Source organism: Hemitrygon akajei, chromosome 8 (genome assembly GCF_048418815.1).
Source record: "Hemitrygon akajei chromosome 8, sHemAka1.3, whole genome shotgun sequence".
Taxonomy (NCBI): domain Eukaryota; kingdom Metazoa; phylum Chordata; class Chondrichthyes; order Myliobatiformes; family Dasyatidae; genus Hemitrygon; species Hemitrygon akajei.
In genome coordinates this window covers 95265443-95292996 of record NC_133131.1, presented here as the reverse complement: position 1 = coordinate 95292996, position 27554 = coordinate 95265443, and the positions used below count along the sequence as shown (strand labels likewise).

General features: G+C 55.3%; 1 protein-coding gene across 4 annotated transcripts in view; it reads right to left on the bottom strand.

Annotated features, from left to right (window-relative positions):
- Positions 1–13175, bottom strand: part of sgce (sarcoglycan, epsilon) — an 89925-nt gene extending 76750 nt beyond the window's left edge. The window contains exons 1-2 of one of the 4 annotated variants that reach the window (XM_073054203.1): positions 13029–13117; positions 9801–9905 (exon numbers count right to left, since the gene is read on the bottom strand). In XM_073054203.1, the coding sequence (XP_072910304.1) occupies positions 9801–9905; positions 13029–13065 (142 nt within the window). In that variant the 5' untranslated portion in view covers positions 13066–13117. Of the gene's footprint in view, positions 1–9800; positions 9906–13028 lie in introns of all 4 variants that reach the window. The other 3 variants (XM_073054202.1, XM_073054204.1, XM_073054205.1) reach the window with 3 other exon arrangements.
- Positions 13176–27554: the final 14379 nt, after the last annotated feature.

The window sequence follows — 27554 nt, the reverse complement described above, 5'->3', positions numbered from 1 at the left end:
ACTGTTTATTCATTTCCATAAACGATGCTTGACCTGCCAAGTTCTTCCAGCATTTAGCGTGTGTTGCTCTGGGGTCTAGCATCTGCAGAACCTTTTGTGTCAACTCATGGAATGCTCCCAGTTGTCTGACGATACCCTGTTTGCTTCTTAATTCCAGTCAGATAGATTCATGTCGTTGTCCTCCTCAAATGCACTCTCTTTTTCCAACATTTCACTGGCATCACTGATGCAATGCCACCAACTGTTTATCAATACCCAACTTTACTGAACAGTTTGTTTGCACAACTATACGATGTCCAATCTTATCATTTCAAAATTCAAAGTAACTTTATTATCCAAGTAAATACAGTGGCATGCAAAAGTTTGGGCACTCCTGGTCAAAATTTATTTTACTGTGAATAGCTAGGTGAGTAAAAGATTACCTATTTCCAAAAGGCATAAAGTTAAAGATGACAGATTTCTTTAATATTTTAAGATTACTTTTTTATTTCCATCTTTTAGTTTCAAAATAACAAAAAAAGGAAAAAGGGCTCAAAGCAAAAGTTTGGGCACCCTGCATGGTCAGTACTTAGTAACACCCTCTTTGGCAAGTATCACAGCTTGTAAATGCTTTCTGTAGCCAGCTAAGAGTCTTTCAATTCTTGTTTGGGGGATTTTTGCCCATTCTTCCTTGCAAAAGGCTTCTAGTTCTGTGAGATTCTTGGGCCATCTTGCATGCACTGCTCTTTTGAGGTCTATCCACAAGTTTTGATGATGTTTAGATCGGGGGTACCGTGAGGGCCATGGCAAAACCTTCAGCTTACGCCTCTTGAGGTAGTCCACTGTGGATTTTGAGGTGTGTTTAGGATCATTATCCTGTTGTAGAAGCCATCTTCTTTTCATCGTCAGCTTTTTTTTTTGTACAGACAGTGTAATGTTTGCTTCCAGAATTTGCTGGTATTTAATTGAATTCATTCTTCCCTCTACCAGTGAAATGTTCCTCCTGCCACTGGCTGCAACACAAGCCCAAAGCATGATCAATCCACCCCAATTCTTAACAGTTGGAGAGGTGTTCTTTTCATGGAATTCTGCACCTTTTTTTCTCCAAACGTACCTTTGCTCATTGCGGCCTAGAAGTTCTATTTTAACTTCATCAGTCTACAGGACTTGTTTCCAAAATGCATCAGGTTTGTTTATATGTTCCTTTGCAAACTTCTGATGCTGAATTTTGTGGTGAGGACTCAGGAAAGGTTTTCTTCTGATGACTCTTCCATGAAGGTCATATTCGTACAGGTGTCGCTGCACAGTAGAACAGTGCACCACCACTCCAGAGTCTGCTAAATCTTTCTGAAGGTCTTTTGCAGTCAAACAGGGGTTTTGATTTGCCTTTCTAACCTTGGGGTTCAAATCCATACATCCCTCAAGGTCGTTGCGCAGGTTGATAGGGTAGTTAAGAAGGCCTATGGGATGCTAGGCTTCATAAACAGGGGGATTCAGTTCAAGAGTAGAGAGGTCATGTTGCAACTCCACAAATCTCTGGTGAGACCACACTTAGAGTATTGTGTTCAATTCTGATCACCTCATTATAGGAAGGATGTGGAAGCTATGGAGAGAGTGCAGAGGAGATTTATCAGGATGTTGCCTGGTTTGGAGAACAAGTCGTATGAAGCAAGACTAGCAGAGCTGGGACTTTTCTCTTTGGTGCGTAGAAGAATGAGAGGGAACTTGATAGAGGTCTACAAGATTATGAGAGGCATAGATAGGGTGGATAGTCAGTACCTGTTTCCCAGGGCACCAATAGCAAACACCAGAGGGCATATGTACAAAATTAAGGGAGGGAAGTTTAGGGGAGACATCAGGGGTAAGCTTTTTACATGGAGGGTTGAGTGTGCCTGGAATGACTTGCCAGGGATGGTGGCGGAGGCTAAAACATTAGGGGTATTTAAGAGCCTCTTGGACAGGCACATGGATAAAAGAAAAATGGAGGGTTATGGGGTAGTGTGGGTTTAGTACTTCTTTTTTAAGGATTATATGGGTCAGCACAACATGGAGGGCTAAAGGGCCTGTACTGTGCTGTAGTGTTCCACGGTTCTACGTGACACTGGGAGTAATCACAAATCTAAGGTCCAGCTTTTAATTTCCTTCTGGTAGCTGAGAGTTTGACTGTGGGATCAAAACCCATCCCTAGTATGTCTTTGATACAGAAGGGGTAGCACAATATCTGGTGTAATCCCTTCCCTTACAAAATATCCCATGATGTCCCGTACTCTGGCACCTTAGCGGTAATAAAATATGTAGGATTCACAAAGACTCTACAGGAACACCCACCTTTCCTCCTAATTATGGAATCAGCTATGGTGGCTACACTTATAAGACTACTTGTGTAATCCTTGCCCACTAATGGGATTTAATCGCTTCACTCTTTGTCCAATCAGGAATAAATACAGTTAAAAATCATGGTTTGCAATTTGTCCCACGTGATTTCACAGTACACGTAGACAACAGTGAATAATTTTGCAGAAACAACACATTTTATCAATTATTGTAAATGTAGCCTCTAAATGCTAGTTAGCTAATGAGAGAAGTGTAAAATTTAGTCTATACTCAAAACTAAAAGGAATAAATAATTTAACATATTTCTAAGGCCTACATAATGAGAAGGAAAGGAAAATGGAAATAACAGTGATGTAAACAAAACTGTCAGCTTACCGACAGGATTGATCGTAATGCCAGCACCTTAAACTATGTACTATTCTATATTTAAAACTGACTGCATTTTATACCAAAATTGTTTTTGTAACCACTTTAAAGTTTCAAATTATTTTAAATATTCCTGTAAAATTGACTGTTATATCCAATCAACATTGGCAGATTGTTTTCAGACCTCAACAAAGCCTGCACAGGAAGTTTTCATTGTCACAATCTGAAACAAACAAACGCTCACGCAGCCTTAGAGAACAATGCATACACTTTCACACACCTACCGCCCAAATTTCAGCTTTTAAGGGAGGACTAAAATAACGTCTTATAAAATGTGCAATGTCTCAGTGATGCAAATAATCCCCTTGGGTATCAATTGCACTAGTGCCACCTTCCTGTCCATTGCAGAATTTCAGTCTGACAATAACTTACCAATCAAAATTCAAAAAGTGACATTCTGTTTTTAAAAGAACAGCTAAGGCAATTTTAAGTGAATGAACAACACCAGGTGGCGTAGAAGCGAGGGAATCATATAAACAAAATTTGCAACTTTGAGCAACAGCACAGATTTAATGTATTTGCCACAATTTACAACCAATAGTGAATCAGAGTCACTAACCCATGTGCCCAGATTTACAACAAGCTACAAATAGATCAGTACTTTATCAACTCACTAGTTTTGTTTTTGCAAAATCTAAACAATATCAAATTGTTTGTGCCAATAGAGCATTTGGGAAAAAGACTGATACTGCTGAATGCTATCTGCAAAATCTAATTTTTTTTTGTACTGAATTGGCTTTATTTCTTACATCCTTCACATACATGAAGAGTAAAGATCTTTGTTACATCTCCGTCTAAATGTACAATGTGCAATTTACAGTAAATTTGTAATAAATTATATGTACAGTAAAATACACAGGTATCACCAGTTTTTTGGAAGTTCACTTTATGCCACTTCACTTTTATAAAAGACCTACATTAGTACCGGTTTTTGCTAACTGAAAGAAATCCAAAGAGGATTTTCGCTTTTACGAAAAAGGCGGAAAGCAAAAATAGCATTCAGCGTTTGTTTGCAGCGAGCCGTTATAGAGACAGTGCACACCCCAAGCAGCGAGAGTGGCGAAAAGCGAAAATAGCATTCAGCGTTTGTTTTGAAGAGAGCCGTTACAGAGGCAGAGCGCACCCGAGCAGCGAGTGGAGCTGCCAAGTTCCTTCCCCGGGAACTACACTCAGCATCTCAGCATCCAGCTGCCACAGCTTTGAACTGCCTGAGATTCTTGCTACAATTGACAGTGCTAAAATGATTGCAGAAAAGTATGACCTTAATTTTGAAAGGGCACGTAGGTTTAGGGCAGGTTTGCAGGATGTTTTGAGTGCTTAGAAAGAACTGTATGATAGAAAAATGTGTGAGCCTTCCAGTGTGCTCGCTGTCTGGTAAGTGAAACTACACTGTACTCACATTATTTCTACTTTATATAGGCTGTGTATTTATCATATCATTCCTGCTTTTACTATATGTTAGTATTATTTTAGGTTTTATGTGTTATTTGGTATGATTTAGGAGGTTATTTTTTGGGTCTAGGAACGCTCAAAAAATTTTCCCATATAAATTAATGGTATTGTAGTTTCTTCTTCGCTTTATGCCATTTTGGCTTACGAAAGGTTTCATAGGAATGCTCTACTTTCAGATAGCGGGGAAAACCTGTACACAGAACAGTCAATATAGTTTAGAAATACAATTGTTTCAGCATAAATTTATTGGTCTGATGGCCTGGTGGTAGAAGCTGTCTCGGAGCCGGTTGGTTCTGGCTTTAAAGCTGCAGTACCATTTCCCGGATGGTAGCAGCTGGAACAGTTTGTTATTGGGGTGACTCGGGTCTCCAATGATCCTCTGGGCACTTTTTACGCACCTGTTACTGTGACTGTCCTGAATAGTGGGAAGTTTGTCCCTAGGGACGTTGTCTCAAGATTCAGGGGAGAAGATTTAGGATGAAGATGAGGAGAAACTGTTTTTCCCAGAGAGTGGTGAATCTGTGGAATTCTCTGCCCAGGGAAGCAGTTGAGGCTTCTACACAGTTAGATAGATTTTCTACACAGTAGGGGAATTACACAGTTCGTGACCTAAGGATTATGGGGAAAAGGCAGATAGATGGAGCTGAGTTTACGGACAGATCAGCCATGATCTTGTTGAACGGTGGGGCAGGCTCGATGGGCCGGATGCCCTACTCCTGCTCCTATTTCTTATGTTAAGTTCACATCCATAGATGCACTGGGCTGTCTACACCACTCTGCAAGATCCCTGTGATTATGGAAGGTACAGTTCCCATACCAGGCAGTAATGCAGCCAGTCAGGATGCTCTCAATTGTGCCCCTGTTCTTAGGATTTGGGGACTCATGCTGAGCTCCTTCAAGCGTCTGAGGTGACAGAGGTGCTGTTGTGCTTTTTTCACCACACAGCCGGTATGTACAGACCACGTGAGATCCCCGGTGATGTGTATACCGAGGAACTTAAAGCTGTTCACCCTCTCAACCCCAGATCCATTGCAGTCCACAACCAGGAGAGGCTGTTTTCTTGACACCACTGTGTCAGGGAGATGACTTCTTCTCTGTAGGCTGCCTCATTATTATTTGAGATAAGGCCAATCAATGTCGTATCACCTGCAAATTTAACTAGCAGATTGGAGCAACAGTATGGAGTACTGCTTTAAATTTTTTTGATAAATACTATGTATTAAATCATGTGCTTGATATCATCTAATGCTTTAAAGCCCTTACTAAGTTACTACATCATAGTCTGTTAATTGCAGTTGTTGCAGCATAGTGAAACATCACACTCAATTTGCATATCAGACGATGGGAGGGAAATTATCTTTTTCACAAGAATAACAACAAATACAATCTGGCTAAATCTGGCCACCCATCCAGTCTACTCTCAATCAGCAGAGTGATGGAAGTCATTAGCAACAGTGCTTTCAATTGGCCCTTACTCACCGATGTCCAGTTTCAACTTTTGCAAGATCTTCTCGATGCTAGAATTCATTACAGCCTTGGCCTAAACGTGGACTAAAGCGCTAAATCCAACAGGTGAGATGAGAATGACTGAGCTTGACAGAGAGCACACTGGTAAGACTGAGTTCAGTGAGCATCAATATGAAAATACTCCAGCTCATGCATTGGCTCTAGGCTGTCATTGTTGGAAGCTAACTCATCCAGCCCCTGAACATACAACTGGGAGTAGTTCCAGGTACTGTCCAGATCCCAAATCATCTTCAGCCTCTTCATCAATGACCTTCTTCTAAAATAAGTTCAGAAATGAGGGTATTTGATAGTCAATGTTCATTTCCAAGTTGCAAGTCCTAAGTGTAGTTGCCCATGTCTGAATGCATGAAGCAGGACATAGACAACATTGGAATGATGTGACAAGTAATGTTCACACCATAAATTACTATCTCAAAGTAAAGAATTCAAACACCTACCCATGACGTTCACTGGGATTGCCAACTGTAAGTTCACCATCATCCCAGGGGTCACAGAAACTCAACTGGACCTTCCACATAAATACCACAGCTCAAAGAACAGGTCAGAAAACAGGTAACTTGTGATACACTTCAAGGCTTTTCCATTGTGTATTAGTGAGAAGCATGATGGAATTCTCTTAACTGCCTGGATGAGAGTAGTGCAGCAGTTCTCACAATTCCCTACCCAACAGCATTGTCAGAGTCTGCAGTGGTTTAAAAAAACCTGCCCATCATCTTCTCAAGGGCACTCCAGAATGACCAATAAATGGTGGCTTTGACAGTAACATTCACATCTCAGAAATAAACAATAATCAAACAAATTAAGGCAGAGTTCTTTAAATAATCAGGTATACAAGAAAAAAAATCTTAAGTAGAATACGTTCTCTCACTTGTGAAGATAATATGAATTCCACAGTTCATGTTTGAAGCTGATCCCAATGTCCCTGCATTGCAGCTGTGTCCAAATATTTATCTATCTCAGCTTCGACAGACAATAATTCTAGAGGCTCTAGGAAAGAAACTTCCAAAAGATGTCACAACACTCCGAGTAAACAAAGGCTGCACTTTAGATCTAAATATCTGACCCCTGAAACTGGCCCTAGACTTTCCACTCAGTGGAAGTGTCTCTGACTGAACCTGCTGAAATGGTATACATTTCAGTGGAGTCACCACTCAAAATTCAAAACTTCCGTAGACAATAACCATCCTTCTCAATCTCCTTCCAGAAATTGACATTGCTCTGGAGCCAGAATCAGGTTTAACAACACAGGCGCATGTCGTGAAATTTGTTGTTCTGCGGTACATAATAATGTTTTTTTAAGTATAATTACAATATATATTTTGAAGGTGTAATTGATGCTGGGGAGGCTAGTGCTTATGACGGAACTGACTGAGTTTACAATTTTCTGCAGGTGTTTCCGATCCTGTGCCGGTGATGCATCCAGGCAGAAGGCTCTTCTTTGGTGACGTACCGTCTCCTCAAACTCCTAATGAAATGTAGCCGTTGCTGTGCCTTCTTTGTAATTACGGCAATATGTTGGGACCAGGATAGATCTTCAAAACTGTTGACAGCCAGGAACTTGAAAGTGCTCACCTTTACCACTGCTAATCCCTTGATGAGGACTGGTGTGTGTTCCCTCGACTTCCCCTTCCTCAGTCAAACTGACAATCAATTTCTTGGTCTTACTGATGTTAAATGCAAGTCTGTTGTTGTGACACCACTCAACCAGGTGTTCTTTTTCATTCCAGTACACCACCTCACCATCATCTGAAATTCCGTCAACAACAGTTGTGTCATGGGCAAATTTATAGATGGCGATTAAGCTGTGCCCAGCCCAGTCTGAGTGCAGAGAGAGTAGAGCAGTGGGCAAAGCACACATCCTTGAAATGCCACTGTGTTGACTGTCAGTGACGAGGAGGGGTTATTTCTAACCACATGACAGGGGGAGATACAGAGGCCCAGGTTTTGGACCTTATTGATTAGAACTGTGGGTATGATTGTGTTGAATGCTGAGCCGTAATCAATAAACATCAGCCGGATGTAGGTATTACTGTTGTCCAGGTGGTCCAAGGCCCAGTGCAAACTCAAGTGATACTGCGGCCACTGTAGATGTATTGTGGTGATAGGCAAATTGCAGTGGGTCTAGGTCCTTGCTTCTGTAGGAATTGTCTCTGGCCATGACCAAACTCAGAAAGCACTTCATCAGAGTAGATGATATTGCCCTTTTGATGCAGGTGGGAACCTTCCATTGCAGCTCTGAGAAATTAAAGACGTCCTTGAACAGACCCACCAGTTGCTTGGCACAGGTTGTCATTGCCCTGCCAGGTATACCATCAGGCCCTGATGCTTCCAGTTCCAAGGAAAAAATGTCATTTCGCAGGGGTAGAGACTGAAGCTATACACACCATCCATATGTGAACTCAAAACCCTGTACAATCGTTGCTAGTTTCTTTTTTTTTCAAATTCCAACTTACTTATAATAAAAACATCTATCACATTAGTTTTCAAATGCTTCCTGTTAAATGCATTTTGTATTGAGCCTTTCCTCAGACATTCTGCACACAAATCATTTGGAAGTTTCTCAGCATTTTTATTATTCTTCCTTATCAAAATAAATCTCTCATTTCACATTATACTTCATCTGAATTTTTTGTCCACCCATCTAATCTGTCTACACAGTCTTGAAGAAGGTTCTCAGCCCAAAACATCGACTTTATTTATTCCCATAGGTGGTGCCTAACCTGCTGAACACCTCCAGCATTTTGTGTGCATTAATCTGTCTACATCCTTTAGAAAAGTGTCCTCTTTACAAAACCATAAGGCATAGGTGCAGAATTAGGCTATTTGGCCCTCTGAGTCTACTCTGTTATTCAATTATGCCCGATTTTCTTTTAAAGCCCCATTCTTTTGTTTTCATCTCATAACCTTTAAACCCCTTACCAATGAAAAAGATAACAATTTGTGCCTTAAATATATCTAATGGTTTCGCCCCCTCAGCACTCTGTGGCAACAAATCTCACAGATTCACCACCCTCTGGCTGAAGAATTCAATTTTAAAGAACTCATCTCAATTTTAAAGAAACGTCTGTTTATTCTAAGGTTGTGTCCTCAAATCCTCGACTCTCCTACTAACGGAAACATCGTCTCCATGTCCACTCTATCCAGACCTTTCAGTATGCAATATGTTTCAATGAGATCTCCCTCACTCCTATGAACTCCATTGAGTACAAGTTCAGAGATATCCAACTTTCCTCATATGTTAAACCTTGCATTGCTAGAATTATTCTTGCGAATGTCCTCTGAATCTTCTCTAGGGCCAGCACTTCTTCCTGAGATACAGGGCCAAGTTCTTCTGCAGACTCTTGCTTCTGTGGTACTATCTGGTCCTCTACCTATCTTGATTTCATTTACACACTTAGCCACATGCCATCAGTTCCTTCACTTAGATTATTAATGCATAACCTGGGTGTCTGAACACCCAATCCTGCTGAATTCTACTAGTCACCAGCCATCCTGAAAATGGCCCCCTTTATCACAACTCTAACTTCTTTCAGTCATCCAGTCATCTATCCATGCTAGTACCTGGTCTCTACTTCATAGGCTCATATCTTGTTTAACAGCCGTGAGTGTGGCACCTTGTCAAAGGCATTCTGAAAGTCCAAGTAAATACCAACAGTTGTATTGGTAGTGTGCAAATCTGTTCCCCATTTTATTTAAATACATAATTTGTTACATATTAATGTGCCGTTTACCTTTTTTTCTTTATACCTTTTCAACTATTTCCATGAAACTTTGGCTTAGTTGGATAGCTGCTTAATTAGGCCAAAATGAACTAGTCCAATGTGTCCCAATTAAGCAGAATCCATTGTATTACAGTAAAAACAAAGGCATAAACAGTGCAAGCTTAAGCTGGCATTCATGAATTAGGCCAGTAAATTCATTTAGAAGAAATCATGTTATCAAAATGTCAGCATTTGTTTTAATAGTTAGAGAACAAGGAAGACAAACACAATTATAACAAAATTGAAGTGTTAAAGACAAATTATATAACCGTGACTCTGACAAACCTTCTATTAAACACATTCTGACATAACCAGACTCACCCTTCATCACCTTAGCAGTCTTACTGCTGCTAATGCGATAACTGTTGATTCCATTATTCTCCCATATTTTGATTTGAACGCCATCTGTCAGGCTTACTAAATAGACTTTTCAAAACAACACCAAATTAACAGGCTATTTATTGCTAAAGTATCAATAGCCAACAATATAAATAAAAATCCGAGTAGAGTACGAGCAATGCATCGGTTAGATATTGTCCCAGGAAAGGGAATCACTCTTCGACTTTACCATAATAGAATGCATGAATTTTATAGAGATTTTAAACTTAGTTTACAGTATTGGTATTGCTAACAAATTTCTACATGCACATTTGATCTAAAAACTCCTAAGGTCTCATGGAGCTGATTTTCTTCCACAAATGGACTCTCCCAAGCTGCTGCTGTAACAGCAGCGGATCTTTGTTCACACCATTGCTCTCTGAGACAACTCATATTTCTGGTGTTTGGCTCTTTGTACTATCCCAGTGCCAATTCATTACAGGCATGCAAGCCAACTAACTTTGGACATCCACTTGATTGATGAGGAAGGTTTGATGGGGGGGGGGGGGGGGGCGGAGGGGGTGGAAGAACTATGAATGCCTTGGAAAATATCACATCACATAATTTTTTTTATCTGCAAGGTCTGGAAGAAGAGAATAAAAATCACTGCAATGATTGTTCTTTCCTGAAGCCCTTGCCATGGCAGGTGCATAACCTGATACTGGACTGTTCCAGGTGAAGCACTAAGATATACTCCCTGCTTTCATCTTCACTACACTACACCACAGCACATTTTTGGCAGCACAGATGATTATTTTCTGGAAGACCACACCATAAAATAACAACTTTTACACAAAACTCTGCAGATGGTTGTCTGATACAGAAGGCAAACGTTGTCATTATCCATCTCCACCTTAGACCACGTGCAAGCACTCTCTGCCCAAGTCCCAAGCAATTTAGGAATCAACTATATTGTAACTAACAAATTATACTTTTCCAGTCAACGTAAAAGACACTACATTTATCGTCAACCACCAACATATTAATCTTTAATCCTCACTTTCTCTGTAGTGAGATTATTATGCTTCATGAGCCATCCTTGTAACTTCTCCCTTGGCTAAAAGGATTTCATTCATTCGAACACAGGAACAGCCCCTTCGGTGCAAAATGTCTGTTCCAACTGCTATTCCAAATTAAACTAATTCCATCTGCCTTATGTGCTCCATCTCCTTCCACTCCCTGTATGTCCATGTCTCCATCTAGATGCCTCTTAAACACACTATTGCATCTACCAGTCCTGGCAGCGTGTTTCTGGCAATTTCTATGCCAAAAAGGTGACTCATACGTCTCTTTTAAAAACTTTTATCCTCCGCCGTTTCATCATGGCTGTTTGTCGTCCTTCTCAACCCCAATATTCCAAGGTTGACCAAGTTTGGACTTTGTTCCCTAGAACGTTGGAAAATGAGGGGGGAATTTGATAGAGGGATACAAAATTATGAGGGTATGATTAGGTAAATACAAGGGGATTTTTTTCACCTGAGGTTGGCTAATACTAGAACTAGAGGTCATGGGCTAAGAGTAAAAGGTGAAATGTTAAGGGGAACATGAAGGGGAACTTCTTCACTTAGAGCAGAGGCTTCCAACCTTTATTATGCCACAAACCAATCCCATTAAGCAAGGGGTCCATGGACCCCAGGCTGGGAACCCGTGACGTGCAGGGTGGTGAGAGTACAGAATGAGCTGCAAGTGGAAGTGGGGGATACAGGTTCCATTTCAACATTTAACAGAAATTTGGATAGGTACATGGGATGGGGGTGATGGAGGGCTATGGTCCTGCTGCATATTGATGGGATTAGGCAATTAGTTCCGCATGGACTAGATGGTTTGAAGGGCCTGGTTCTGAGCTGTAATATTCTATGACTATGACCCTAAACTTCTCAGGCAAGAATTTCCCCTTTAGAAAACGGTGCTGACATTGGCCTATTTTATCATGTCCTTCCAAGTACCCAAAACCTTGTCCTTAACAATGGACTCCAACAACTTCCTAACCCCGAAGTCAGGCTAACTGGCCTATAATGCCCTCCAGTATTTGTCAATTCCAGCCTTGGGAACTGCCTCCAACTACTTACCCTATCTAGACCTCTCACAATTTGATGATCTTCTTTCAGGTCACCATTCAGTCTCTGAGCCTCCAGAGAGAAATAATCCAAGTCTGAACAATGTCCCCTTATAGCTCATATATATTGCATTAAATTACTTACATAAAAATTTAAATTGATTTCAAAAGTCACAGCTCAATAAACGCTGAAAAGCTGTAGCTTTTTCCCGGTGCTGAAAGCAAATAAATGAATATTGAAATAGCTGTGTACTTTTGTCCCTTGTTCATGTCTCAGATAAACAGAGAATTCTGTACTCAAGTACCTATTTGGCACTGTTTCTTGAAAATTTCAACTATTTATGAAGGAAGGCAAACAGCTATATGTCTTTCTTGCTAATTTTTTTGAAAAATAATTGAATGTAATCTGGCATTTTCTGAAGTTTTAAGCAGCTGAAGTTCCTGCATATTCTAAATACTTAGCCACTTTTGAGAAACTGTTATGCAAATACCCTAAATGTTGCTGCATCCAGTTATTGCCTTTAAATAATCATTTTTTAATCTATTACTTTACTGCAAATAGAAATTCATTCAATACAGTCAACACCAATATGTAAATTTACCAGGATTTATGAAAACCAACTCCTGTGATAATTTTTTTTTTAAAAGCATTTAGCAAAAACAAGTCACATTCTGATCGAAACTGATTTTAAAAGATGGTGAACAATGGTGGGGGTTGGGGCTGATCCTATCGGACCAAACTTTTAACACTGCATCAGAACGGATACTGTAGTTTAGGAAGCGAATATCGCCAGCATCTCTCATCTTGCCGAATTGGTGAAGGGAGGAGCCACGGAAGGCTGAGCAGACAGCGGTGCTCCGTGGGGTACCGGAGCCGCAGGGGGTGTGCCGAAATCTGGTGCAATGCGGGCGGTACCCGACGTCGCAGCTCCCTAACCCCAAGGAGGGGAGCCGGGCGCAGGGCCAGGGGCCAGGGCAAGACGGGGGGTGGGGGAGGCTAAATCAAAGAGAAAGGCTGGGCTGGATGAGAAGCCAACCTCCGTAACATCACACCCCACTCACATCGTCGTCGACATAAGATTTCGGCGTTTGCAAGTGAGATGTCCCGCACTCACCGAGCAGCAGGGCGACGCAGAAAGCGATGCTCCCCATCGCGCCCGAGCCTCAGCGACAGGCAGCGGAATGTAGTCCGGAGCGCCGGCCGCTCGGCATCATGGGACGCCGCAGCGGCGCGCGTGTGTGTGTGTGTGTGTGTGTGTGTGTGTGTGTGTGTGTGTGTGTGTGTGTGTGTGTGTGTGTGTGTGTGTGTGTGTGTGTGTGTGTGTGTGTGTGTGTGTGTGTTTGTGTGTTTGTGTGCGGGATGGTTGGAGCGGGGTCCCGAGGGTGTCTCCACGGTCAGCAGCGGCGTGTGTGTGTGTGCGGGATGGGTGGAGCGGGGTCCCCAGGGTGGAGAGTGGCTCAACGGTCAGCAGCAGCGGTGCGTGTGTGTGCGGGATGGGTGGAGCGGGGTCCCGAGGGTGGAGAGTGGCTCCACGGTCAGCAGCGTCGTGTGTGTGTGCGGGATGGGTGGAGCGGGGTCCCGAGGGTGGAGAGTGGCTCAACGGTCAGCAGCAGCGGTGCGTGTGTGTGCGGGATGGGTGGAGCGGGGTCCCGAGGGTGGAGAGTGGCTCCACGGTCAGCAGCGGCGTGTGTGTGTGTGCGGGATGGGTGGAGCGAGGTCCCCAGGGTGGAGGGTGGCTCCACGGTCAGCAGCGGCGCGCGTGTGTGTGCGGGATGGGTGGAGCGGGGTCCCGAGTGTGGAGAGTGGCTCCACGGTCAGCAGCAGCTCGTGTGTGTGTGTGCGGGATGGGAGGAGCGGGGTCCCCAGGGTGGAGGGTGGCTCCACGGTCAGCAGCGGCGTGTGTGTGTGTGTGCGGGATGGGTGGAGAGGGGTCCCGAGGGTGGAGAGTAGCTCCACGGTCAGCAGCGGCGTGTGTGTGTCTGCGGGATGGGAGGAGCGGGGTCCCCAGGGTGGAGGGTGGCTCCACGGTCAGCAGCGGCGTGCGTGTGTGTGTGTGTGCGGGATGGGTGGAGCGGGGGTCCCGAGTGTGGAGAGTGGCTCCACGGTCAGCAGCAGCTCGTGTGTGTGTCTGCGGGATGGGAGGAGCGGGGTCCCCAGGGTGGAGGGTGGCTCCACGGTCAGCAGCAGCTCGTGTGTGTGTGTGTGTGTGTGTGCGGGATGGGTGGAGAGGGGTCCCGAGGGTGTCTCCACGGTCAGCAGCGTCGTGTGTGTGTGCGGGATGGGTGGAGAGGGGTCCCGAGGGTGTCTCCACGGTCAGCAGCGTCGTGTGTGTGTGCGGGATGGGTGGAGCAAGGTCCCCAGGGTGGAGAGTGGCTCCACGGTCAGCAGCGGTGCGCGTGTGTGCGGGATGGTTGGAGCGGGGGTCCCGAGGGTGTCTCCACGGTCAGCAGCGTCGTGTGTGTGTGTGGGATGGGTGGAGCGGGGTCCCGAGGGTGGTGTGTGGCTCCACGGTCAGCAATGGCGTGTGTGTGTGCGGGATGAGTGGAGCGGGGTCCCGAGTGTGGAGAGTGTCTCCACGGTCAGCAGCGTCGTGTGTGTGTGCGGGATGGGTGGAGCGGGGTCCCGAGGGTGGAGAGTGGCTCCACGGTCAGCAGCGGCGTGTGTGTGTGTGCGGGATGGGTGGAGCGAGGTCCCGAGGGTGGAGAGTGGCTCCACGGTCTGCAGCGGCGTGTGTGTGTGCGGGATGGGTGGAGCGGGGTCCCGAGAGTGGCTCCACGGTCAGCAGCGTGCGCGTGTGTGTGCGGGATGGGTGGAGCGGGGGTCCCGAGAGTGGAGAGTGGCTCCACGGTCAGAAGCAGCGTGCGTGTGTGTGTGCGGGATGGGTGGAGCGGGGTCCCGAGGGTGGAGAGTGGCTCCACGGTCAGCAGCGGCGTGCGCGTGTGTGTGCGGGATGGGTGGAGCGGGGTCCCGAGGGTGGCTCTACGGTCAGCAGCGGCGTGTGTGTGTGTGCGGGATGGGTGGAGAGGGGTCCCGAGGGTGGAGAGTAGCTCCACGGTCAGCAGCAGCGTGTGTGTGTGTGTGCGGGATGGTTGGAGCGGGGTCCCGAGGGTGTCTCCACGGTCAGCAGCGTCGTCTGTGTGTGCGGGATGGGTGGAGCAAGGTCCCCAGGGTGGAGAGTGGCTCCACGGTCAGCAGCGGTGCGCGTGTGTGCGGGATGGTTGGAGCGGGGTCCCCAGGGTGTCTCCACGGTCAGCAGCGTCGTGTGTGTGTGCGGGATGGGTGGAGCGGGGTCCCGAGGGTGGAGAGTGGCTCAACGGTCAGCAGCAGCGTGTGCGTGTGTGTGCGGGATGGGTGGAGCGGGGGTCCCGAGGGTGGAGAGTGGCTCCACGGTCAGCAGCGGCGTGTGTGTGTGTGCGGGATGGGTGGAGCGAGGTCCCCAGGGTGGAGGGTGGCTCCACGGTCAGCAGCGGCGCGCGTGTGTGTGCGGGATGGGTGGAGCGGGGGTCCCCGAGTGTGGAGAGTGGCTCCACGGTCAGCAGCAGCTCGTGTGTGTGTGTGCGGGATGGGAGGAGCGGGGTCCCCAGGGTGGAGGGTGGCTCCACGGTCAGCAGCGGCGTGTGTGTGTGTGTGCGGGATGGGTGGAGAGGGGTCCCGAGGGTGGAGAGTAGCTCCACGGTCAGCAGCGGCGTGTGTGTGTCTGCGGGATGGGAGGAGCGGGGTCCCCAGGGTGGAGGGTGGCTCCACGGTCAGCAGCGGCGTGCGTGTGTGTGTGTGTGCGGGATGGGTGGAGCGGGGGTCCCGAGTGTGGAGAGTGGCTCCACGGTCAGCAGCAGCTCGTGTGTGTGTCTGCGGGATGGGAGGAGCGGGGTCCCCAGGGTGGAGGGTGGCTCCACGGTCAGCAGCAGCTCGTGTGTGTGTGTGTGTGTGTGTGCGGGATGGGTGGAGAGGGGTCCCGAGGGTGTCTCCACGGTCAGCAGCGTCGTGTGTGTGTGCGGGATGGGTGGAGAGGGGTCCCGAGGGTGTCTCCACGGTCAGCAGCGTCGTGTGTGTGTGCGGGATGGGTGGAGCAAGGTCCCCAGGGTGGAGAGTGGCTCCACGGTCAGCAGCGGTGCGCGTGTGTGCGGGATGGTTGGAGCGGGGTCCCGAGGGTGTCTCCACGGTCAGCAGCGTCGTGTGTGTGTGTGGGATGGGTGGAGCGGGGTCCCGAGGGTGGTGTGTGGCTCCACGGTCAGCAATGGCGTGTGTGTGTGCGGGATGAGTGGAGCGGGGTCCCGAGTGTGGAGAGTGTCTCCACGGTCAGCAGCGTCGTGTGTGTGTGCGGGATGGGTGGAGCGGGGTCCCGAGGGTGGAGAGTGGCTCCACGGTCAGCAGCGGCGTGTGTGTGTGTGCGGGATGGGTGGAGCGAGGTCCCGAGGGTGGAGAGTGGCTCCACGGTCTGCAGCGGCGTGTGTGTGTGCGGGATGGGTGGAGCGGGGTCCCGAGAGTGGCTCCACGGTCAGCAGCGTGCGCGTGTGTGTGCGGGATGGGTGGAGCGGGGTCCCGAGAGTGGAGAGTGGCTCCACGGTCAGAAGCAGCGTGCGTGTGTGTGTGCGGGATGGGTGGAGCGGGGTCCCGAGGGTGGAGAGTGGCTCCACGGTCAGCAGCGGCGTGCGCGTGTGTGTGCGGGATGGGTGGAGCGGGGTCCCGAGGGTGGCTCTACGGTCAGCAGCGGCGTGTGTGTGTGTGCGGGATGGGTGGAGAGGGGTCCCGAGGGTGGAGAGTAGCTCCACGGTCAGCAGCGGCGTGTGTGTGTGTGTGCGGGATGGTTGGAGCGGGGTCCCGAGGGTGTCTCCACGGTCAGCAGCGTCGTCTGTGTGTGCGGGATGGGTGGAGCAAGGTCCCCAGGGTGGAGAGTGGCTCCACGGTCAGCAGCGGTGCGCGTGTGTGCGGGATGGTTGGAGCGGGGTCCCGAGGGTGTCTCCACGGTCAGCAGCGTCGTGTGTGTGTGCGGGATGGGTGGAGCGGGGGTCCCGAGGGTGGAGAGTGGCTCAACGGTCAGCAGCAGCGTGTGCGTGTGTGTGCGGGATGGGTGGAGCGGGGGTCCCGAGGGTGGAGAGTGGCTCCACGGTCAGCAGCGGCGTGTGTGTGTGTGCGGGATGGGTGGAGCGAGGTCCCCAGGGTGGAGGGTGGCTCCACGGTCAGCAGCGGCGCGCGTGTGTGTGCGGGATGGGTGGAGCGGGGGTCCCGAGTGTGGAGAGTGGCTCCACGGTCAGCAGCAGCTCGTGTGTGTGTGTGCGGGATGGGAGGAGCGGGGTCCCCAGGGTGGAGGGTGGCTCCACGGTCAGCAGCGGCGTGTGTGTGTGTGTGTGTGCGGGATGGGTGGAGAGGGGTCCCGAGGGTGGAGAGTAGCTCCACGGTCAGCAGCGGCGTGTGTGTGTCTGCGGGATGGGAGGAGCGGGGTCCCCAGGGTGGAGGGTGGCTCCACGGTCAGCAGCGGCGTGTGTGTGTGTGTGCGGGATGGGTGGAGCGGGGTCCCGAGTGTGGAGGGTGGCTCCACGGTCAGCAGCAGCTCGTGTGTGTGTGTGTGTGTGTGTGCGGGATGGGTGGAGAGGGGTCCCGAGGGTGGAGAGTAGCTCCACGGTTAGCAGCGGTGTGTGTGTGTGTGTGCGGGATGGTTGGAGCGGGGTCCCGAGGGTGTCTCCACGGTCAGCAGCGTCGTGTGTGTGTGCGGGATGGGTGGAGCAAGGTCCCCAGGGTGGAGAGTGGCTCCACGGTCAGCAGCGGTGCGCGTGTGTGCGGGATGGTTGGAGCGGGGTCCCGAGGGTGTCTCCACGGTCAGCAGCGTCGTGTGTGTGTGCGGGATGGGTGGAGCGGGGTCCCGAGGGTGGAGAGTGGCTCAACGGTCAGCAGCAGCGTGCGCGTGTGTGTGCGGGATGGGTGGAGCGGGGGTCCCGAGGGTGGAGAGTGGCTCCACGGTCAGCAGCGTCGTGTGTGTGTGCGGGATGGGTGGAGCGAGGTCCCCAGGGTGGAGGGTGGCTCCACGGTCAGCAGCAGCTCGTGTGTGTGTGTGTGTGTGTGTGCGGGATGGGTGGAGAGGGGTCCCGAGGGTGGAGAGTAGCTCCACGGTCAGCAGCGGTGTGTGTGTGTGTGTGCGGGATGGTTGGAGCGGGGTCCCGAGGGTGTCTCCACGGTCAGCAGCGTCGTGTGTGTGTGCGGGATGGGTGGAGCAAGGTCCCCAGGGTGGAGAGTGGCTCCACGGTCAGCAGCGGTGCGCGTGTGTGCGGGATGGTTGGAGCGGGGTCCCGAGGGTGTCTCCACGGTCAGCAGCGTCGTGTGTGTGTGTGGGATGGGTGGAGCGGGGTCCCCAGGGTGGAGAGTGGCTCCACGGTCAGCAGCGGTGCGCGTGTGTGCGGGATGGTTGGAGAGGGGTCCCGAGGGTGTCTCCACGGTCAGCAGCGGCGTGTGTGTGTGTGTGTGCGGGATGGGTGGAGCGGGGTCCCGAGGGTGGAGAGTGGCTCAACGGTCAGCAGCAGCGTGCGCGTGTGTGTGCGGGATGGGTGGAGCGGGGTCCCGAGAGTGGAGAGTGGCTCCACGGTCAGCAGCGGCGTGTGTGTGTGCGGGATGGGTGGAGCGGGGTCCCGAGGGTGGAGAGTGGCTCCACGGTCAGCAGCGGCGTGCGCGTGTGTGTGCGGGATGGGTGGAGCGGGGTCCCGAGGGTGGCTCTACGGTCAGCAGCGGCGTGTGTGTGTGTGCGGGATGGGTGGAGAGGGGTCCCGAGGGTGGAGAGTAGCTCCACGGTCAGCAGCGGCGTGTGTGTGTGTGTGCGGGATGGTTGGAGCGGGGTCCCGAGGGTGTCTCCACGGTCAGCAGCGTCGTGTGTGTGTGCGGGATGGGTGGAGCAAGGTCCCCAGGGTGGAGAGTGGCTCCACGGTCAGCAGCGGTGTGCGTGTGTGCGGGATGGTTGGAGCGGGGTCCCGAGGGTGTCTCTACGGTCAGCAGCGTCGTGTGTGTGTGCGGGATGGGTGGAGCAAGGTCCCCAGGGTGGAGAGTGGCTCCACGGTCAGCAGCGGTGCGCGTGTGTGCGGGATGGTTGGAGCGGGGTCCCGAGGGTGTCTCCACGGTCAGCAGCGTCGTGTGTGTGTGCGGGATGGGTGGAGCGGGGGTCCCGAGGGTGGAGAGTGGCTCAACGGTCAGCAGCAGCGTGCGCGTGTGTGTGCGGGATGGGTGGAGCGGGGTCCTGAGGGTGGAGAGTGGCTCCACGGTCAGCAGCGGCGTGTGTGTGTGTGTGCGGGATGGGTGGAGCGAGGTCCCCAGGGTGGAGGGTGGCTCCACGGTCAGCAGCGGCGCGCGTGTGTGTGCGGGATGGGTGGAGCGGGGTCCCGAGTGTGGAGAGTGGCTCCACGGTCAGCAGCAGCTCGTGTGTGTGTGTGCGGGATGGGAGGAGCGGGGTCCCCAGGGTGGAGGGTGGCTCCACGGTCAGCAGCGGCGTGTGTGTGTGTGTGTGTGCGGGATGGGTGGAGAGGGGTCCCGAGTGTGGAGAGTGGCTCCACGGTCAGCAGCGGCGTGTGTGTGTGTGTGTGTGCGGGATGGGTGGAGAGGGGTCCCGAGTGTGGAGAGTGGCTCCACGGTCAGCAGCGGCGTGTGTGTGTGTGCGGGATGGGAGGAGCGGGGTCCCCAGGGTGGAGGGTGGCTCCACGGTCAGCAGCAGCTCGTGTGTGTGTGTGTGTGTGTGTGTGTGCGGGATGGGTGGAGAGGGGTCCCGAGGGTGGAGAGTAGCTCCACGGTCAGCAGCGGTGTGTGTGTGTGTGTGCGGGATGGTTGGAGCGGGGTCCCGAGGGTGTCTCCACGGTCAGCAGCGTCGTGTGTGTGTGCGGGATGGGTGGAGCAAGGTCCCCAGGGTGGAGAGTGGCTCCACGGTCAGCAGCGGTGCGCGTGTGTGCGGGATGGTTGGAGCGGGGTCCCGAGGGTGTCTCCACGGTCAGCAGCGTCGTGTGTGTGTGCGGGATGGGTGGAACGGGGTCCCGGGGGTGGAGAGTGGCTCAACGGTCAGCAGCAGCGTGCGCGTGTGTGTGCGGGATGGGTGGAGCGGGGTCCCGAGGGTGTCTCCACGGTCAGCAGCGGCGTGTGTGTGTGTGCGGGATGGGTGGAGCGGGGTCCCCAGGGTGGAGAGTGGCTCAACGGTCAGCAGCAGCGGTGCGTGTGTGTGCGGGATGGGTGGAGCGGGGTCCCGAGGGTGGAGAGTGGCTCCACGGTCAGCAGCGTCGTGTGTGTGTGCGGGATGGGTGGAGCGGGGTCCCGAGGGTGGAGAGTGGCTCAACGGTCAGCAGCAGCGGTGCGTGTGTGTGCGGGATGGGTGGAGCGGGGTCCCGAGGGTGGAGAGTGGCTCCACGGTCAGCAGCGGCGTGTGTGTGTGTGCGGGATGGGTGGAGCGAGGTCCCCAGGGTGGAGGGTGGCTCCACGGTCAGCAGCGGCGCGTGTGTGTGTGCGGGATGGGTGGAGCGGGGTCCCGAGTGTGGAGAGTGGCTCCACGGTCAGCAGCAGCTCGTGTGTGTGTGTGCGGGATGGGAGGAGCGGGGTCCCCAGGGTGGAGGGTGGCTCCACGGTCAGCAGCGGCGTGTGTGTGTGTGTGCGGGATGGGTGGAGAGGGGTCCCGAGGGTGGAGAGTAGCTCCACGGTCAGCAGCGGCGTGTGTGTGTCTGCGGGATGGGAGGAGCGGGGTCCCCAGGGTGGAGGGTGGCTCCACGGTCAGCAGCGGCGTGCGTGTGTGTGTGTGTGCGGGATGGGTGGAGCGGGGTCCCGAGTGTGGAGAGTGGCTCCACGGTCAGCAGCAGCTCGTGTGTGTGTCTGCGGGATGGGAGGAGCGGGGTCCCCAGGGTGGAGGGTGGCTCCACGGTCAGCAGCAGCTCGTGTGTGTGTGTGTGTGTGCGGGATGGGTGGAGAGGGGTCCCGAGGGTGTCTCCACGGTCAGCAGCGTCGTGTGTGTGTGCGGGATGGGTGGAGAGGGGTCCCGAGGGTGTCTCCACGGTCAGCAGCGTCGTGTGTGTGTGCGGGATGGGTGGAGCAAGGTCCCCAGGGTGGAGAGTGGCTCCACGGTCAGCAGCGGTGCGCGTGTGTGCGGGATGGTTGGAGCGGGGTCCCGAGGGTGTCTCCACGGTCAGCAGCGTCGTGTGTGTGTGTGGGATGGGTGGAGCGGGGGTCCCGAGGGTGGTGTGTGGCTCCACGGTCAGCAATGGCGTGTGTGTGTGCGGGATGAGTGGAGCGGGGTCCCGAGGGTGGAGAGTGGCTCCACGGTCAGCAGCGGCGTGTGTGTGTGTGCGGGATGGGTGGAGCGAGGTCCCGAGGGTGGAGAGTGGCTCCACGGTCTGCAGCGGCGTGTGTGTGTGCGGGATGGGTGGAGCGGGGTCCCGAGAGTGGCTCCACGGTCAGCAGCGTGCGCGTGTGTGTGCGGGATGGGTGGAGCGGGGTCCCGAGAGTGGAGAGTGGCTCCACGGTCAGAAGCAGCGTGCGTGTGTGTGTGCGGGATGGGTGGAGCGGGGTCCCGAGGGTGGAGAGTGGCTCCACGGTCAGCAGCGGCGTGCGCGTGTGTGTGCGGGATGGGTGGAGCGGGGTCCCGAGGGTGGCTCTACGGTCAGCAGCGGCGTGTGTGTGTGTGCGGGATGGGTGGAGAGGGGTCCCGAGGGTGGAGAGTAGCTCCACGGTCAGCAGCGGCGTGTGTGTGTGTGTGCGGGATGGTTGGAGCGGGGTCCCGAGGGTGTCTCCACGGTCAGCAGCGTCGTCTGTGTGTGCGGGATGGGTGGAGCAAGGTCCCCAGGGTGGAGAGTGGCTCCACGGTCAGCAGCGGTGCGCGTGTGTGCGGGATGGTTGGAGCGGGGTCCCGAGGGTGTCTCCACGGTCAGCAGCGTCGTGTGTGTGTGCGGGATGGGTGGAGCGGGGTCCCGAGGGTGGAGAGTGGCTCAACGGTCAGCAGCAGCGTGTGCGTGTGTGTGCGGGATGGGTGGAGCGGGGTCCCGAGGGTGGAGAGTGGCTCCACGGTCAGCAGCGGCGTGTGTGTGTGTGCGGGATGGGTGGAGCGAGGTCCCCAGGGTGGAGGGTGGCTCCACGGTCAGCAGCGGCGCGCGTGTGTGTGCGGGATGGGTGGAGCGGGGTCCCGAGTGTGGAGAGTGGCTCCACGGTCAGCAGCAGCTCGTGTGTGTGTGTGCGGGATGGGAGGAGCGGGGTCCCCAGGGTGGAGGGTGGCTCCACGGTCAGCAGCGGCGTGTGTGTGTGTGTGCGGGATGGGTGGAGAGGGGTCCCGAGGGTGGAGAGTAGCTCCACGGTCAGCAGCGGCGTGTGTGTGTCTGCGGGATGGGAGGAGCGGGGTCCCCAGGGTGGAGGGTGGCTCCACGGTCAGCAGCGGCGTGCGTGTGTGTGTGTGTGCGGGATGGGTGGAGCGGGGTCCCGAGTGTGGAGAGTGGCTCCACGGTCAGCAGCAGCTCGTGTGTGTGTCTGCGGGATGGGAGGAGCGGGGTCCCCAGGGTGGAGGGTGGCTCCACGGTCAGCAGCAGCTCGTGTGTGTGTGTGTGTGTGTGTGCGGGATGGGTGGAGAGGGGTCCCGAGGGTGTCTCCACGGTCAGCAGCGTCGTGTGTGTGTGCGGGATGGGTGGATAGGGGTCCCGAGGGTGTCTCCACGGTCAGCAGCGTCGTGTGTGTGTGCGGGATGGGTGGAGCAAGGTCCCCAGGGTGGAGAGTGGCTCCACGGTCAGCAGCGGTGCGCGTGTGTGCGGGATGGTTGGAGCGGGGTCCCGAGGGTGTCTCCACGGTCAGCAGCGTCGTGTGTGTGTGTGGGATGGGTGGAGCGGGGTCCCGAGGGTGGTGTGTGGCTCCACGGTCAGCAATGGCGTGTGTGTGTGCGGGATGAGTGGAGCGGGGTCCCGAGTGTGGAGAGTGTCTCCACGGTCAGCAGCGTCGTGTGTGTGTGCGGGATGGGTGGAGCGGGGTCCCGAGGGTGGAGAGTGGCTCCACGGTCAGCAGCGGCGTGTGTGTGTGTGCGGGATGGGTGGAGCGAGGTCCCGAGGGTGGAGAGTGGCTCCACGGTCTGCAGCGGCGTGTGTGTGTGCGGGATGGGTGGAGCGGGGGTCCCGAGAGTGGCTCCACGGTCAGCAGCGTGCGCGTGTGTGTGCGGGATGGGTGGAGCGGGGTCCCGAGAGTGGAGAGTGGCTCCACGGTCAGAAGCAGCGTGCGTGTGTGTGTGCGGGATGGGTGGAGCGGGGGTCCCGAGGGTGGAGAGTGGCTCCACGGTCAGCAGCGGCGTGCGCGTGTGTGTGCGGGATGGGTGGAGCGGGGTCCCGAGGGTGGCTCTACGGTCAGCAGCGGCGTGTGTGTGTGTGCGGGATGGGTGGAGAGGGGTCCCGAGGGTGGAGAGTAGCTCCACGGTCAGCAGCGGCGTGTGTGTGTGTGTGCGGGATGGTTGGAGCGGGGTCCCGAGGGTGTCTCCACGGTCAGCAGCGTCGTCTGTGTGTGCGGGATGGGTGGAGCAAGGTCCCCAGGGTGGAGAGTGGCTCCACGGTCAGCAGCGGTGCGCGTGTGTGCGGGATGGTTGGAGCGGGGTCCCGAGGGTGTCTCCACGGTCAGCAGCGTCGTGTGTGTGTGCGGGATGGGTGGAGCGGGGTCCCGAGGGTGGAGAGTGGCTCAACGGTCAGCAGCAGCGTGTGCGTGTGTGTGCGGGATGGGTGGAGCGGGGTCCCGAGGGTGGAGAGTGGCTCCACGGTCAGCAGCGGCGTGTGTGTGTGTGCGGGATGGGTGGAGCGAGGTCCCCAGGGTGGAGGGTGGCTCCACGGTCAGCAGCGGCGCGCGTGTGTGTGCGGGATGGGTGGAGCGGGGGTCCCGAGTGTGGAGAGTGGCTCCACGGTCAGCAGCAGCTCGTGTGTGTGTGTGCGGGATGGGAGGAGCGGGGTCCCCAGGGTGGAGGGTGGCTCCACGGTCAGCAGCGGCGTGTGTGTGTGTGTGTGTGCGGGATGGGTGGAGAGGGGTCCCGAGGGTGGAGAGTAGCTCCACGGTCAGCAGCGGCGTGTGTGTGTCTGCGGGATGGGAGGAGCGGGGTCCCCAGGGTGGAGGGTGGCTCCACGGTCAGCAGCGGCGTGTGTGTGTGTGTGCGGGATGGGTGGAGCGGGGTCCCGAGTGTGGAGGGTGGCTCCACGGTCAGCAGCAGCTCGTGTGTGTGTGTGTGTGTGTGTGCGGGATGGGTGGAGAGGGGTCCCGAGGGTGGAGAGTAGCTCCACGGTCAGCAGCGGTGTGTGTGTGTGTGTGCGGGATGGTTGGAGCGGGGTCCCGAGGGTGTCTCCACGGTCAGCAGCGTCGTGTGTGTGTGCGGGATGGGTGGAGCAAGGTCCCCAGGGTGGAGAGTGGCTCCACGGTCAGCAGCGGTGCGCGTGTGTGCGGGATGGTTGGAGCGGGGTCCCGAGGGTGTCTCCACGGTCAGCAGCGTCGTGTGTGTGTGCGGGATGGGTGGAGCGGGGGTCCCGAGGGTGGAGAGTGGCTCAACGGTCAGCAGCAGCGTGCGCGTGTGTGTGCGGGATGGGTGGAGCGGGGTCCCGAGGGTGGAGAGTGGCTCCACGGTCAGCAGCGTCGTGTGTGTGTGCGGGATGGGTGGAGCGAGGTCCCCAGGGTGGAGGGTGGCTCCACGGTCAGCAGCAGCTCGTGTGTGTGTGTGTGTGTGTGTGCGGGATGGGTGGAGAGGGGTCCCGAGGGTGGAGAGTAGCTCCACGGTCAGCAGCGGTGTGTGTGTGTGTGTGCGGGATGGTTGGAGCGGGGTCCCGAGGGTGTCTCCACGGTCAGCAGCGTCGTGTGTGTGTGCGGGATGGGTGGAGCAAGGTCCCCAGGGTGGAGAGTGGCTCCACGGTCAGCAGCGGTGCGCGTGTGTGCGGGATGGTTGGAGCGGGGTCCCGAGGGTGTCTCCACGGTCAGCAGCGTCGTGTGTGTGTGTGGGATGGGTGGAGCGGGGTCCCCAGGGTGGAGAGTGGCTCCACGGTCAGCAGCGGTGCGCGTGTGTGCGGGATGGTTGGAGAGGGGTCCCGAGGGTGTCTCCACGGTCAGCAGCGGCGTGTGTGTGTGTGTGTGCGGGATGGGTGGAGCGGGGTCCCGAGGGTGGAGAGTGGCTCCACGGTCAGCAGCGGCGTGCGCGTGTGTGTGCGGGATGGGTGGAGCGGGGTCCCGAGGGTGGCTCTACGGTCAGCAGCGGCGTGTGTGTGTGTGCGGGATGGGTGGAGAGGGGTCCCGAGGGTGGAGAGTAGCTCCACGGTCAGCAGCGGCGTGTGTGTGTGTGTGCGGGATGGTTGGAGCGGGGTCCCGAGGGTGTCTCCACGGTCAGCAGCGTCGTGTGTGTGTGCGGGATGGGTGGAGCAAGGTCCCCAGGGTGGAGAGTGGCTCCACGGTCAGCAGCGGTGTGCGTGTGTGCGGGATGGTTGGAGCGGGGTCCCGAGGGTGTCTCCACGGTCAGCAGCGTCGTGTGTGTGTGCGGGATGGGTGGAGCAAGGTCCCCAGGGTGGAGAGTGGCTCCACGGTCAGCAGCGGTGCGCGTGTGTGCGGGATGGTTGGAGCGGGGTCCCGAGGGTGTCTCCACGGTCAGCAGCGTCGTGTGTGTGTGCGGGATGGGTGGAGCGGGGTCCCGAGGGTGGAGAGTGGCTCAACGGTGAGCAGCAGCGTGCGCGTGTGTGTGCGGGATGGGTGGAGCGGGGTCCTGAGGGTGGAGAGTGGCTCCACGGTCAGCAGCGGCGTGTGTGTGTGTGCGGGATGGGTGGAGCGAGGTCCCCAGGGTGGAGGGTGGCTCCACGGTCAGCAGCGGCGCGCGTGTGTGTGCGGGATGGGTGGAGCGGGGTCCCGAGTGTGGAGAGTGGCTCCACGGTCAGCAGCAGCTCGTGTGTGTGTGTGCGGGATGGGAGGAGCGGGGTCCCCAGGGTGGAGGGTGGCTCCACGGTCAGCAGCGGCGTGTGTGTGTGTGTGTGTGCGGGATGGGTGGAGAGGGGTCCCGAGTGTGGAGAGTGGCTCCACGGTCAGCAGCGGCGTGTGTGTGTGTGTGTGTGCGGGATGGGTGGAGAGGGGTCCCGAGTGTGGAGAGTGGCTCCACGGTCAGCAGCGGCGTGTGTGTGTGTGTGCGGGATGGGAGGAGCGGGGTCCCCAGGGTGGAGGGTGGCTCCACGGTCAGCAGCAGCTCGTGTGTGTGTGTGTGTGTGTGTGTGTGTGCGGAATGGGTGGAGAGGGGTCCCGAGGGTGGAGAGTAGCTCCACGGTCAGCAGCGGTGTGTGTGTGCGTGTGCGGGATGGTTGGAGCGGGGTCCCGAGGGTGTCTCCACGGTCAGCAGCGTCGTGTGTGTGTGCGGGATGGGTGGAGCAAGGTCCCCAGGGTGGAGAGTGGCTCCACGGTCAGCAGCGGTGCGCGTGTGTGCGGGATGGTTGGAGCGGGGTCCCGAGGGTGTCTCCACGGTCAGCAGCGTCGTGTGTGTGTGCGGGTGGGTGGAACGGGGTCCCGGGGGTGGAGAGTGGCTCAACGGTCAGCAGCAGCGTGCGCGTGTGTGTGCGGGATGGGTGGAGCGGGGTCCCGAGGGTGGAGAGTGGCTCCACGGTCAGCAGCGGCGTGTGTGTGTGTGCGGGATGGGTGGAGCGAGGTCCCCAGGGTGGAGGGTGGCTCCACGGTCAGCAGCGGCGTGTGTGTGTGTGCGGGATGGGTGGAGCGAGGTCCCCAGGGTGGAGGGTGGCTCCACGGTCAGCAGCGGCGTGTGTGTGTGTGCGGGATGGGTGGAGCGGGGTCCCCAGGGTGGAGGGTGGCTCCACGGTCAGCAGCAGCTCGTGTGTGTGTGTGTGTGTGTGTGCGGGATGGGTGGAGTGGGGTCCCGAGGGTGGAGAGTGGCTCCACGGTCAGCAGCGTGTGTGTGTGTGCGGGATGGGTGGAGAGGGGTCCCGAGGGTGGAGAGTAGCTCCACGGTCAGCAGCGGCGTGTGTGTGTGTGTGCGGGATGGTTGGAGCTGGGTCCCGAGGGTGTCTCCACGGTCAGCAGCGTCGTGTGTGTGTGCGGGATGGGTGGAGCAAGGTCCCCAGGGTGGAGTGTGGCTCCACGGTCAGCAGCGGTGCGCGTGTGTGCGGGATGGTTGGAGCGGGGCCCGAGGGTGTCTCCACGGTCAGCAGCGTCGTGTGTGTGTGCGGGATGGGTGGAGCGGGGTCCCGAGGGTGGAGGGTGGCTCCACGGTCAGCAGCGGCGCGCGTGTGTGTGCGGGATGGGTGGAGCGGGGTCCCGAGTGTGGAGAGTGGCTCCACGGTCAGCAGCAGCTCGTGTGTGTGTGTGCGGGATGGGAGGAGCGGGGTCCCCAGGGTGGAGGGTGGCTCCACGGTCAGCAGCGGCGTGTGTGTGTGTGTGTGTGCGGGATGGGTGGAGAGGGGTCCCGAGGGTGGAGAGTAGCTCCACGGTCAGCAGCGGCGTGTGTGTGTCTGCGGGATGGGAGGAGCGGGGTCCCCAGGGTGGAGGGTGGCTCCACGGTCAGCAGCGGCGTGTGTGTGTGTGTGCGGGATGGGAGGAGCGGGGTCCCCAGGGTGGAGGGTGGCTCCACGGTCAGCAGCAGCTCGTGTGTGTGTGTGTGTGTGTGTGTGCGGGATGGGTGGAGAGGGGTCCCGAGGGTGGAGAGTAGCTCCACGGT